The sequence below is a fragment of the Brachionichthys hirsutus genome, chromosome 6 (assembly GCF_040956055.1).
Source record: "Brachionichthys hirsutus isolate HB-005 chromosome 6, CSIRO-AGI_Bhir_v1, whole genome shotgun sequence".
In the NCBI taxonomy this organism is placed as follows: domain Eukaryota; kingdom Metazoa; phylum Chordata; class Actinopteri; order Lophiiformes; family Brachionichthyidae; genus Brachionichthys; species Brachionichthys hirsutus.
This window is the reverse complement of record NC_090902.1, coordinates 930,927-945,079: the sequence shown is the minus strand read 5'-3', so window position 1 is coordinate 945,079 and position 14,153 is coordinate 930,927. Positions and strand designations below refer to the sequence as shown.

Here is a 14,153-nt window from a genome sequence, read left to right as displayed (position 1 = left end):
TCATTCACCTGTGCTCAGTGAGGACAGCAGTGGGAAATGTGGCGTTTCAGGATCATAGTACAAGTTTTAATTTTCTTACAACAACAAACTGTCCAAGCAAACTTGAAGATGAGTGCGTTGGCCCGAGTAAAGCCAGTAGCATGTCAGTGGAGTTAAATGTCTCCATCTGACTGTGTGTGAACTGCATTCTGATGGAAGGCAATCCCATCGACGGAGCGTGTCAAGACGATCAATATCTGTCCAACCCTGGGTGCCTTTGTGGATTGGATTGGATTGTCTCAGGTGACACGGCGACTTTCCAGTGAAACAGTACGCTGCTAAAATAGGAAATAACGGTTGAATAAAAGTATTAATGATTATAATTAGCTGTATTGAGATTACATTTACATTGGTAAATTGGTTGACGAAAGATAAAAGTGAATGTTTTCGTAATATGTGACCATTTTACCGTAATTAAAAATGCATTGATAAAATGAGAAGGGCACTCAGAAGGGCGCATTCCCCCGCCAAGGTCAAGCAATTATTCTGGCTCATGCTCTTCAAAAACAATCAATTCAGAATTTATTAGCTCAGAAAACGTCACAAATAGATCCATAACTTTGCCTTTATAACGCTTCATATAATCACATTCATAGTATTTCATGTCTTTAATAGTTTTCCATGTATTTAAGATGCGCCAACTCAAACCTTTTCATCCGACACATTTCAGCCAATCAAAACACACGCCTCCCACTTTCTGGACCAATCATTGCTGTCCACGAGGTTCGGCGCTGGGAGGCGGGACCTGTCTGTTTGAGCAAACAGTCATTTGGCCAATCACCTCTTGACAATCGGCAGGAAATCTCGAATATTCGTTCCAGACATCCAATCAGCGTGAAGGGAAGGTGGATTTTTGCTGTCCGGTGTCCCACGTGACTCTCCTCAGTAGTTCCCAGGCGGTTACATCGGCGAGCTGGAGGTGAGGGTCGGATGAGTCCGTTAAATGTCGTTTTTACCGGGCAGACTGTGACGTTGTAATGTGTTCTGACATGTAACGATGTAGGGACGAAGTCTTCTTCAGATATTCCCATTTCTAAGGTGTAAAAATATGGATCTCCGTATCTCCAGCATGTCATTAGCTTTATCCTGAATGGCTAACTTGTGCTAATTAACCACAGGTGAATTCAGCTAGCTAGCTAGTTAGCCTCCGCCGGCCTTTAATGTCGTTTAATTTACTCGTGCAGGAAATAGAAAAACGACGCAAAGCAAATGAGTATACGGCTGTCCGGATGAGTCCCGTCTGCTTTTGTCAAATGTTACATGGCGGTATCTCGGAAGGTCTTTTTTTTTGGCTCTGCTCCCTCACTGACAGTTGGTTCGTTAGCAGTAGCTAAGCTAAGCTAAGCTAAGCTAAGCTAGCTGTCTCCACCGTGCTCGTGATCGAGGGGTTGCTCCGAGGATTGCTCATTTTGACGAGAGTAATGAATCGCCAGTGAATGTAAATGAAATTTGAAATGTTAAGAGGAAGTAATGAATAAGAACGACCGTGGAGAGCGAGTGAAATAATGCGTTTACGTCGGTAGCTTGGTATGCTAGTCTGTGTGGCTAGCTACGAGAAGCTTCGGCATGACAGATCTCTTGCAAGAGAGCCTTCAAGAAAACTTTATTTAAAATGATAAATTGTTTTCAGACATTTTAGAATCTTATCTCTGAGGATGTAAACGTGTGGAGCTGTAAGTAATCATTATTTACATCCTGTCAATTAGAACATAATTAATTATTCACATAAAAATGGCAAAATAAATATTCATAAAGTCTCACCTCGAGTTTCGGTCGTAAAAAGTTCCGTCCTGTTCCTGCCTTTTGTAAAATGGCATTGTTTTCAATTTCCTTTTTACTGCTTAATGTAAAACAACGTGATTACAGAGCAATGAGATGCTGTTTGGTTGGTAAAATGCTCTCAAACGGCGACTTTATTTTCTACCTCATTTACGCCGCTACCTGGTCAGACTGGTTGAACTGGTGCGTCGCGTATTCATACGAGCACCGACTCTGTGTCATCGTTGCGTTCTCTTCAGTTTCCATATTCATTTGTAGTTTTTCTATTGATTGATGACCTCCGTTGATTTGTGAAGTGCGTCGTAAATACAAAAGTCTTTTTTTACTGCCCGTTAAACTCCGATCCCGGCTCATGTTCACGGAGGCTGCATGGAATCGAGATGGCATCCCGTTTGTCAGGAAAAACATTCCGTCTGGCTCGGTGGGCTGGTTTCTCTCGGGATTAGGGGAAGGGTGTAAAACTGGCCCCTCCCCTGATCACAAGTCCTTTAGGTGGAAACTGGATGTTGAGTTCTCGTCCGTTCCGATGCCAGACTGCTGTTTGCTGCAACGGGCTTGAAAATGTTAACGATTCCAGGATCGTCTTCACCCCAGAATTCTTCCCACGCCATTCAGAAAGGCGAGATTTTAAAGCATCTACGCGAGCATTTGATTTGGAAAGCGAGCTTTTAAAATAAACTTTGTTCCAAGTGGCTCGGGCACAGATGGAGACGGACTGGCGGTTGAGAAACGGCCGCTCGTTCTCCTTGATGAAACGCTAACCGTCCCGTCTGTTTGCCTCGTTGGCTGATGCTGCCGGTTAAAGGTCGACTCGCGCGCAATCCGAGTAGATTATTTAAGTGATATGATGAGGTTTAAGTTTGTCTTCGTCGCCCTGGGAGACGGATCAGGCTGAAGTGACGCTCTATAATGAAACCTTTTCTTATTCTATTGGAGTATTTTGGTTTGAGTCCCTTTCTGAGGACCGGTAGAAGCCGGTCTGGTTGTGAGGCGGTGTCCTGCAGGATGGACTGATCCTAATTACAGATTAACCAGCTGGACCTCCAGTCCAAAAGAGCGAGTTCAGCTGGTTTTACTGCCGTCAGCCAATCAGAGGCCATAGAACGAACTAGTCCTCGCATTAGGAAATGACACCACCCACACGCCCCGATGCTAAGCTAACAGCTAGTGCTGGTGGTGGTCACACACACACACGCGATTTGCAGAGGCTTTCGGTTAATCTGATTAGCAGGTGAACACGTTTATCCGCCTGCGTTCGTGCGTATAGATCGTTCAACGATCACAATGATGGATCATTGAGATGAGAGGTCTCCACGTGCGCTACGTTTACGATTAGTGCACTAAAGTGTGTTTCGTACCCAGAGCTGCATGTGATGATGGTCCATCAGAGAAAGACGGTTTCTAAGCAGCCCTCTGATTGGCTGCATCACAGTAGCTCTGTCCACATCCTGTGTTTCTGGCAGGGGGGGGGGGGGGGGCATCCCCATTCCCCATAGACATCGTATTCCCGTAAACAACTGGAATCAGCTGCTGCTGTAGCCGGAATCGTCCTGTCACCATGGCGACTCATTACTTTCACTAATATAATTGATGAGAGAAGTGTTGGATGATTGTATTTATTTAGCTTCCCTGCGTAATAAATGAGACGCAGCGTAGACGACTGTTAAAATTAAACCCCGATGCATTTAATTGCATTAAAAAAATAATTTTACAGAATTAAATGGCCGTTACATTTTAATCCTAAATGTATACGTTTTGGATTAATTGAGACATTTATCAAAATGTGCTTCATAGAAAGGAAACTCTGGATCCACGTCAACAAAAACTCATCAAATAACGTGATCACATGACCTTCAGCTGACTCTTCAGGAGTCCTTCCTCGTTCTGCCTCTCTAGCCTTTAGGTGCGTGTGTGTGTGTGTGTGTGTGTGTGGGGCTGCTGTAATCCCGCGGGGCCTAATCTCACTGAAGTGAACTATTTGGGTTGGGCGTCCCGTGGGGGCCGCTTGTTTGTGCGTTTGTCACCGAATGGGCGCGACACAACGCTTGTGTTGACGTGGAAGTGCGGCGGTTCATCGGCGAATCCCCGGCGAGCGCCCGAAGCTCTGAGCTGCTGCTCGTTGGACGCGGCGTCGGGCGGGTTCTCCCGGTGGGCGGGCCGGGTGGAGGTGCTGCTCGTTGGACGCGGCGTCGGGCGGGTTCTCCCGGTGGGCGGGCCGGATGGAGGTGCTGCTCGTTGGACGCGGCGTCGGGCGGGTTCTCCCGGTGGGCGGGCCGGATGGAGGTGCTGCTCGTTGGACGCGGCGTCGGGCGGGTTCTCCCGGTGGGCGGGCCGGGTGGAGGTGCTGCTCGTTGGACGCGGCGTCGGGCGGGCCGGATGGAGGTGCTGCTCGTTGGACGCGGCGTCGGGCGGGTTCTCCCGGTGGGCGGGCCGGGTGGAGGTGCTGCTCGTTGGACGCGGCGTCGGGCGGGTTCTCCCGGTGGGCGGGCCGGATGGAGGTGCTGCTCGTTGGACGCGGCGTCGGGCGGGTTCTCCCGGTGGGCGGGCCGGGTGGAGGTGCTGCTCGTTGGACGCGGCGTCGGGCGGGTTCTCCCGGTGGGCGGGCCGGATGGAGGTGCTGCTCGTTGGACGCGGCGTCGGGCGGGTTCTCCCGGTGGGCGGGCCGGGTGGAGGTGCTGCTCGTTGGACGTGGCGTCGGGCGGGTTCTCCCGGTGGGCGGGCCGGGTGGAGGTGCTGCTCGCGTTAAAGCCCAGTCAGCGTTTGATGTGAGAAGATCAATATCAATGCAAATCCCGAAAGGGCTGACCGATCAATACGTTTGTGGTTATTCCTTCCTCGTGATGGGAATGTTGCCTTTGAAGGTGAAGAAATCTGAAGGGTGAATTCTGATTCTGAATTGACGCCATTTTCCCGTTATTCTGACTCCGGATCAGCGGCGTGAGAATAAACGATCATTTTAGCCCGAAAACATGTGAAGAGCAGCTGAGAGTGAAAACAAACCTCGCCCTGTCCTTCCTCCTCCTCTTCCTCTCTGCAGACCATGGATCAGAGGCTCGGCTTGTTTGTTCTTCTGGCGGGAGGCCTCCTCTGCCTCGGCTTGATCCCCGTCTCTCGGGCTCAAGAACTCGACGACTACCTGGGGGACGACATGGACATTGAGGACGAGCTGGATCTGGGTCTGGCTGGTACGGAGGAGGAGGAGGAGCCAGAGGGGGAGATGCAGGACGAGGCTCCACCTCCTCCCAAGACTCCCCCTGTACCAAAGGTGAGACGCCGGCAGCCGGTTGGCTCGTTTTGTGGCGTGAGCATCGACCGGGCTGGACGGAACGGAACCATCGTTCACGCTCTGTCTCCAGGTGACCTACAAGGCTCCAGAGCCGATGGGGGAACATTTCATCGCCGAATCGTTTGATCGGGAGACGTTGGATGGGTAAGCACACCGCCCATATATGGTCGTTCCCTGTGAGATGAACCAAGTGCCTCTTTAGACCACAGAAATGTTATCAAAGATGTTTTAGTCCACGTGTAGCATCTCCTGCTCCACCGAAGTGACTCGGATCCAGTTTCCGTCGTTGAACTTCGGTTCTGCCGAGTCGCCGTTTCTCGGCGGCGCGCTTTAACGCGTCTCCTTTCCGTTCTAACCGAGTCGCCGTTTCTCGGCGGCGCGCTTTAACGCGTCTCCTTTCCGTTCTAACCGAGTCGCCGTTTCTCGGCGGCGTGCTTTAACGCGTCTCCTTTCCGTTCTGCCGAGTCGCCGTTTCTCCGCGGCGCGCTTTAACGCGTCTCCTTTCCGTTCTGCCGAGTCGCCGTTTCTCGGCGGCGCGCTTTAACGCGTCTCCTTTCCGCTCTGCCGAGTCGCCGTTTCTCGGCGGCGCGCTTTAACGCGTCTCCTTTCCGCTCTGCCGAGTCGCCGTTTCTCGGCGGCGCGCTTTAACGCGTCTCCTTTCCGCTCTGCCGAGTCGCCGTTTCTCGGCGGCGCGCTTTAACGCGTCTCCTTTCCGCTCTGCCGAGTCGCCGTTTCTCGGCGGCGCGCTTTAACGCGTCTCCTTTCCGCTCTGCCGAGTCGCCGTTTCTCGGCGGCGCGCTTTAACGCGTCTCCTTTCCGTTCTAACCGAGTCGCCGTTTCTCGGCGGCGCGCTTTAACGCGTCTCCTTTCCGTTCTGCCGAGTCGCCGTTTCTCGGCGGCGCGCTTTAACGCGTCTCCTTTCCGTTCTGCCGAGTCGCCGTTTCTCGGCGGCGCGCTTTAACGCGTCTCCTTTCCGTTCTGCCGAGTCGCCGTTTCTCGGCGGCGCGCTTTAACGCGTCTCCTTTCCGTTCTAACCGAGTCGCCGTTTCTCGGCGGCGCGCTTTAACGCGTCTCCTTTCCGTTCTGCCGAGTCGCCGTTTCTCGGCGGCGCGCTTTAACGCGTCTCCTTTCCGCTCCAGCTGGGTGGTGTCGAGCGCCAAGAAGGAGGATACCGACGAGGACATCTCAAAATACGATGGTGAGTTCAGATTTAAGTCGAGATGGCGTCGCCCTGGCAACCAGGTTGGCGGGTGGAGTCTCGTGGCCGCCGTCCCTCCTGTGACGCTAATGGCTTGACGGCGTTGCCGTTCTGAACAGGTAAGTGGGCGGTGGAGGAGATGAAGGACAGCGCGCTGCCTGGAGACAAAGGTCTGGTCCTGAAGTCCCGCGCCAAGCATCACGCCATCTCCGCCCAGCTGCTGCGACCTTTCACCTTCGACACCAAGCCTCTCATCATGCAGTAAGAACTCCGGGCTGAACACGGCGTCCTCCTCGGCGTTCCCGACGGCGTTCCCGGCGGCGTTCAGGCTTCACCGCCGTCGTCTCTGTTCTCAGGTACGAGGTGAACTTCCAGTTGGGCATCGACTGCGGCGGCGCCTACGTCAAGCTGCTGTCTCAGACCGCGGACCTCGACCTGGTCAGTCTGACTCGCACACACGCCCCCTATAGGCCGGATTAACGCACTTGCTTGATGATGTCATTGGGGTGTGGCTTGTCCGTCCTGTGCTAATCGGACGAGCGGCGGGACGCTAGCTCGTGATGGAGCTGTGATCGAACGCACCTGGTGTGTCTCCCTCCCCGTCAGGACCAGTTCGTGGATAAGACGCCGTACACGATCATGTTCGGACCCGACAAATGTGGCGAGGACTACAAGCTGCACTTCATCTTCCGACACAAGAACCCCAAGACGGGCGAGTACGAAGAGAAGCACGCCAAGAAGCCCGACGCGGACCTGAGGACGTACTACACGGACAAGAAGACGCACCTGTACACGCTGGGTAAGACGCGTGGGCGCGGGCGCGGGCGCCGCCCCCCTCCGGGCGCACGGCGTGACATCACCTGCGCTCCTGCCCTCCAGTGGTGAACCCCGACAACACCTTTGAGATCCTGGTCGACCAGACGGTGGTGAACAGCGGCAGCCTGCTGTCCGACATGACGCCCCCCATCAACCCCCCCGCTGAGATCGAGGACCCCGACGACCAGAAGCCGGAGGACTGGGACGAGAGGCCCAAGATCCAGGACCCCGCGGCCTCCAAGCCTGAAGACTGGTCGGTCCCCACAGCCGGTTGCCATGGAAACCTGCGGGTCAGTCCTCTGCGTTTCGGTCGTTCATCTTCCTGGATGTCTCTCCCCCCCCCCCCCCCGCAGGGATGAGGACGCGCCCGCCCAGGTTCCCGATGAAGACGCGCTGAAGCCCGACGGCTGGCTGGATGACGAGCCGGAGTACATCGGAGACCCCGACGCCATCAAGCCCGAAGACTGGTGAGTCCGTGCGTTCGTTCGCACGTACCTGACCCCCCCCCAATCTGAAACGGCCTCTGTTTATCAGGGATGAGGACATGGACGGCGAATGGGAGGCGCCGCAGGTCCCGAACCCCGCCTGCGAGGCGGCGCCTGGCTGCGGAACCTGGAACCGACCAATCATTGACAACCCAAACTACAAGGGCAAGTGGAAATCTCCAATGATTGACAACCCCAACTACCAGGTGAGCTGGTAAACCCCGCCCACATGTGGCTGGTCGGCTGTGTTGAAGGGCCCCGAGTGAACGCTTCTGCTCTCAGGGGGTCTGGAAGCCGAGGAAGATCCCCAACCCGGCGTTCTTCGAGGACCTGCAGCCCTTCCGGATGACGCCGTTCGGCGCTTTGGGCCTGGAGCTGTGGTCCATGACCTCCGACATCTTCTTCGACAACTTCTTCATCACCAACGACCGCAACGCCGCCGACCGCTGGGCCGCTGACGGCTGGGGTCTGAAGAAGGCTGCCGAGGGGGCCGCCGATGTGAGTTCAGTTCGGGGGGGGGGGGGGCGTTGTCCAACAATAAGTCTGTTTCTCTCCGGGATGCTGCATTCAGGGACGCCGCGGAGATGGCAAACGCGTGAAGGGCAGTTTGCCTGCCGTGCTACGTGCTACGTGCTACGTGCTACATGCTACGTGCTACGTGCTACGTGTCTCTTCTGCTCTAACGCGTTGCGTCTTTGCAGCCCGGCCTGGCGACGCAGATGCTGAACGCTGCGGAGGAGCGCCCGTGGCTCTGGGTGGTCTACGTCCTCACTGTGGCTCTGCCCCTCATCCTCATCTTCATCTTCTGCTGCACCGGCAAGGTAACGCACCTGCTGGGGGTCGGATGAGCGGCGGTGCAGTGGCGCCCCCTGATGTGTGTGTGTGTGTGCGTGTGTGACTGTCCACAGAGGTCAGGGTCAGCTCAGGCTCGGCTGAATCTCACCAGCTTGCAGGAAGAGTTGAACGAAGCCGGACGTCCAAGCCGGCTCGCCGCCGCCGCCGCCCCGGCCCCGGTGACTGTCACTCCGTTAGCGTAGCCAGTTGTGTAGCTTTGTCTGTGGCGTTGTGGTTTCCACGGCAGTCTGAGTGCGTCTGTTGTTGTCGTCGGTATAAATTGGTGACGGTGAACTCCTGTATCGTAACGGGGGCTCTGCTCCTTCCGTTCCCAACGGCCCGATGGGACCGTCCGCTCGCGCCGTGGCTTCAAACTGGACTTCCTGTTTGAATCACTCCCTCGGCGAATCGCTGCGCGTGTAAAAACGTATTCCGAAGATGCCTCTGGAGATGGCGCCGCTGATGGTCTGGGTTCTGAGCTGCCCTCTCAAATGAACTTACCCAGCAGAGACTAAATGCTTTAGCCCCAGATTATCGATGCTTCTGCCCGATGGAGGGCAAATTGGAGCCGGCGCCGGGCTTTTAGTTCGCTGGTGGAAGCGTTGTGGAGTTTACACGCCGGGACTGGAGGGAGGAATATCTGAGAAGACCAACGGGAAAAGAAAAGGAATGTTTACTCATCATTCAAGTGGAAGAACAAAATAAAGATTTGTGCGGAGGTTTAAATCACATCAAACAAACATTCTCAACGCCTGCAGCGGTGATCTGAACCGTTCCTGTGTTTGATGTGCAGAAGAAGACTCCAGCGACGCCGGCCGCAGAGTACAAGAAGACGGATGAAGCCCAGCCGGACGTGAAGGAAGAGGAAGAGGTGGAGGAAGAGCGGGCCGAAGAGGCGGCCAAGAATCCTGGTCAGTACGCCGTCGGCGCCGCCGTCTCTCACTGTCGCTCTCACTGATGCATCTTTGTTTTCCTCTTCAGCTGCAGAAGAGAAGGAGGAAGAGGAAGAGGAAGCAGAGAAGGAGGAAGAGGAGGCAGAGAATGAGGCGACGGCTGACGAGGTGAGTCCAACAACATCAGCGAATGCAAGCCCCGCCTCCGGCGAGCTGCCCTGACGCGAGCGATCTCCCCTCTGTAGAAGTTGGAAGACGACGTTCTTCGGAGATCTCCCAGGAACAGGAGGGTCAGAAAGGACTGATGTCTGGTTCCACAGCCCTGGCCTCGACCCCCCCCCCCCCCCCCCCCTCCAATTCTTCTTCTGCTCCTCTGCTCTGAGGCGATGAGGCCAAAATGGGAACCCGTTGGAAGCAGTGAAGACGAACAAGACCTCCAAGATGGCCGCCCGACGATGATTCCAGCGTGAACAGGGTTGAGTTATCATGATTGAAAGGAATTATGTTTTTGAATGAGATGAAGTAGAACGTCCCGCGTCATTCCGTAACGGCAGCTGAACAGCTTCGGACCGCCGGGACCGCCCCGCCCCGCCCCGCCCCGCCCAAAGCGCGCAGCCCAGCGTTTCGCTAAAGCTAGCTAGCGCCCCGTCCTGCCGACACTGTGCTAATTAGCGCTCAGGGGCTTCCTAATTGATCTCATGAGGGACGGATGTTTGGCTGTCGACACCCGACGGGTTGTTCCTGAGGTCGTCTAACGGGCTAACAAACGCCAGCCAATAATTGTGATTAGCTTTCCCTCTCCCTTTGTCAGACGACCAACAAACTATCGATGCTCCTGATTGGCTACTGAGCAGCTCATTAACAGCAGTGGGCTGCTAACAGTTAGCCTTCCTAGGCTTCGTAGAATAGTTAGCAGCTAGCAACATGCTAATACTTTAACATTGCACAGAGAAACACTCCAGCTTTCATTTTCTTGTGCCATGTTTGCACCTCTAGAACCTTTCAGAGCCCCCCCCCCCCCCCCCCCCCCCCCGTCTATATTTCCACTGGGTGCTCTTGTCCCAGTGGCGGTGGGGAGGGTCAGAGGTCACTGGATTGAACTAACGTGGTTCAGGATGAGGAGCCGGTGCTTGAAGACGAGGCGGCTCTTGTCGGACCGAGCCGACCCCCACGGCGTTCGTTTCACGCCTAACGCGTTTAGGAGTGGATCGTGTCCCCGTTCTCTTGACCCTGACTCCTCCCCTGAGAACATTTCAGCTGTAAAACTGTGATTCCAATCGTTGCTTCCAGATGTTTTCTGTTTCTTTCGCTATCTGTCCATCGGTTGGCTAAAAGTCGTCTCCGGTGATCTCTCCACCAATCAGGCGCCCTCCTGCGTGAGTCCTTGTTTAACCGGGATGACGCCTGAGACGCAGACCTGATGCCTAACCTTGGGAATACTCTGACCTCATAATCTTTTGGTCTCTTTGCTTTTCATGCAAAGGTCAAAAGTCATCAAATTGATCAAATTGTGTCACCAGATCGAACGTCCTCGTTCTTTCTGTTTGCCCAGTGGCTGCTGAGATGGCCTGGTCAGCTGATGAGCGCTTATAACAGGCTAATAAGCGGCTCTTACTGTTTGTATTTGGATTGGCACTAAGCACGGGTGTCGCCGTATCGACCACTCAAATGTTGAGGTTTATAATTCCAGCCAGTCGCCTGTTCTCATCAGTCACACCCGTGAACCCTTCCGGGAGGACGCAGACGTCCAGTCGGGCTCTGTCCACTGGTCGAAAGTCTCCGTCCTGAGGTCCCGGCAGCTTCTAACCGGGTTTACGTCCGAGATGCTGCCGTTTCCCAGCGACGCCGGGACACCGTTGGTGTTCAGCCCCTACGGGGGGTTACTTTCCTGGGTTGGGGTTAGAGTTGGGGTTTATTTCCTGGGTTAGGGTTTATTTCCTGGGTTCCCCCGTCATCATGAAGGCCGCGCTGTGATCCGTGTCGGGCTGCAGTTTGGGGAGCTCTCCTAAAATAAACTGAGAATTACAGTCGTCGTGTTTCGTATCCCCAGAGGCAAATGTTTGTGTTTACCTTACATCGCACTGATGGGAGAAACTCGACAGTCTTCTTTCAATACTTCATACCTGTTGTGTGATTGGTTGATGGCTGTGAGTGGGCGGGGATAAACCGGAGCTGCTTGAAGAGTCTGTTTGTGTCTATTGGCTGTCAGTGAGTCCAGATTTCAGGTCGTGAGTGGAACGTGTTTTCGTGTCGGGTGACCTCTACCTTTTTTATTCTTTTTTTTTTTTTGTTCCCCTCCTTCGTAGTCCCCTTTCTCCTCCGTGACGGCGTCCAGGTGAAGCTGCCTACCTAACAGGCTGTAGAATGAACACTGGATCTGCTGGTGAAACTAACTGAACTCTCTTTGTTGCGTTTGTGTTTGAACTAAACCTAACCTTTGGCTCGGCCTGTTTCTGATGTACACACCGTGTTGAGAGGTGGACCTGCTGACACCGCAGGAAGGTCCAGCTTCCAATGGAAATGCTGTAATTATGCGCGTGTGTGTGTGCGTGGACAAGCAGGCGAGTTTTGTTTTGATGAATAAAAAGGCTGAATGGAAACTGGTCACGTGGCCTGAGACTGTCTTTCATGTCTGATTCATTTTGCAGGGTTAGGCTGATTATCTGTTCATTTCACCAGAGAAAATTCAATTTTGTGGGAAAAAAGGCACTTTGCATTTGTAAGTTAACGGTAATTACATGGAACCATTGTTGGAAAACGTACTCGAGTTCCAGTTTAGAGTATTGGGTATCAGATTGCAGTATTACTGATGCTTTTTTTTTTGGATCAATTAAATATTACATTTTATTATATGAAAAAATAGGAACTTTTAATGAAATGTCGGTTCAACTGATGCATAAAAGGTTCCTGGGAGATGAGGTTGTTGAAAATCAATATTTTCACGGAGGATTAACAAAATTAAAAGCGTTAAATTAAAAGTGTTCTCGTATGTTTTAATGAATGCTGCCTGCCGTGATCATTTTATTTTTCTCCGTTGCCATGAGAGAACTCGAATGAATCAAAATGAACAGAAATCAATAAAAATTCTGTTATTTAAACTTTTTCTTGGCGTCTCAGAGGTCAGAATGTTATATTTTGTGGTTAGTCACATGAATATTTTCATTTTTTATGTCTGAGCATTTAAGAACCCGGCTTCATTTAACAGTATAATATATGCAGAAGTCTTACTGTGATGTTTAAAGTTTCCACGGAGATTAAATAATATATTCTATTGGATTAAATACACTCACAAATTAACCCGGAAGTGGTGGCGCGTTTTTACATTTTACTCATCGAGAATACGTGACCCCGCCCTTCGTGACGATTTGACAACATTTACAATAAGATCACCGACAGATGAAACCACTCACGTCGTTGTTTTACGTGCATTAGTGATCGATTTCCCAAGATTCCTTGTTTGGGCATGGTCTATGAAATGACGTTCGAGTTCAAATATCCGCTTTTAATTGGCTGCCTCTACTGTCAGTCATCGGTGGGAGGGGCTCGCGAGCATTCCGACTGTCGCTGGTGGAAAAAAAAAAGAGAAAGTTTCCAAGATGGCGGCGTGGACCTACCTGTCCGCTGGAAAACAATAGAAACAGCGAAGAGGGGCAGAGTTAGCCTGTCATTTTAGACGGATCCGTTCTCCGCTTTAGACCCGGACACATCCCGACTCGGGCTCGGCCAAGGGGAGGATTATCCGCGCCAGCGCGTCGGGAGAAATAAATCTAAAGTATGATGCTTTATTTAAACGTCTCGGGCTAGCCATCGAGCTAGGTCCGCAGCCAGCTAGTCGAGCTATCGTTAGCCCGCATACCCAAAACAGAGCGTTAACAGTTAGCGGCTAACGGCTACAAGGAGGCGGAGGATCAGCTGTTTGCTAGACAGATGCTATAGGAAGAGCGGACGGCAGCGATTTCACAGTAAGTGAATTTAAACCTAACCGAGCTTCGGTTATCTGCGGAGCCTTGTTGTTCGTTGTCCGGCGCATTCGGTCATATTGGCGGATACGGTAACGGATTTACCGAGTGAGTAATCGCTGCCAAGTTTGTGAAGAAGACAAGTTGTTATCCGACGCTAGCCAGTTAGCTCTTGTGCCGCTAACCAAGCTAACTACCAGTGCTTGAGCAAAATAAAGTTTTAGGCAAGTTGCGGAGCCGTTATGACGCGTCCCCGGGGCACGGCGCTGCCGTCGGTAAATGCGTGACCGCTAAGCGAGACCCCAGCGCGGTAGAACGTCCTCGTTTCACCGGCGGTTCAAATACAAAGATTTTAACGGAATTTTCGACGCTTCAACTTTGATTTCTTTGAGTGGCGGAATGCGCTATCTGAGCTCGGCTCAGCGGGAGTAGCTTCGGTGCCGAGCCCGCTTCATCGGTCGGGTGGAGATGGGTTTAGATGGTTTCGTGACGGTCTCCAGTAAAAGTTTTCACTTGATTCGCTGACAAACCCAAAATGCACGTTTTTGACTTCAGCTCCGGCGGAATGTGGCTCTGAGCGACCCGAGTAGCCGCTCCACGCCGCGCGTTAAGCTGGTTCGAGTCCGCGTCGGCTCTAGATGAGGATGTTCAGCAGGCCGGACGCTATTGCACCCAAAACCCGTAATTTTCCTCTCCGGCAGTGAGTGCCGCTGCGACTGAAGGCCATTAGCAAGACAAAGGTCGCCCCCATGGAGCCAGCGCAGGAGTCTTTGTAAAGGGCGAGGGGGGGTGTAGAGACGCCCACTGCGAAAGAGCCCGATTCAGCAGGAACCTGAGCCGGGACTTGACCACAAGTCTTTATTG

The 14,153-nt window shown here is 53.0% G+C and overlaps 1 protein-coding gene across 1 annotated transcript; it reads left to right on the top strand.

The window, feature by feature from the left end:
* Positions 1 to 928: 928 nt before the first annotated feature.
* Positions 929 to 10,287, top strand: canx (calnexin). Its single transcript, XM_068740185.1, has 15 exons — positions 929 to 958; positions 4,856 to 5,083; positions 5,175 to 5,248; positions 6,244 to 6,302; positions 6,422 to 6,563; positions 6,659 to 6,740; positions 6,909 to 7,101; positions 7,182 to 7,371; positions 7,472 to 7,585; positions 7,653 to 7,809; positions 7,886 to 8,101; positions 8,305 to 8,424; positions 9,231 to 9,348; positions 9,419 to 9,498; positions 9,576 to 10,287. The coding sequence occupies exons 2-15, from the start codon at positions 4,859 to 4,861 to the stop codon at positions 9,633 to 9,635; spliced, it is 1,830 nt and encodes a 609-aa protein (XP_068596286.1). The 5' UTR covers positions 929 to 958; positions 4,856 to 4,858; the 3' UTR covers positions 9,636 to 10,287.
* The last annotated feature ends 3,866 nt before the right edge of the window (positions 10,288 to 14,153 follow it).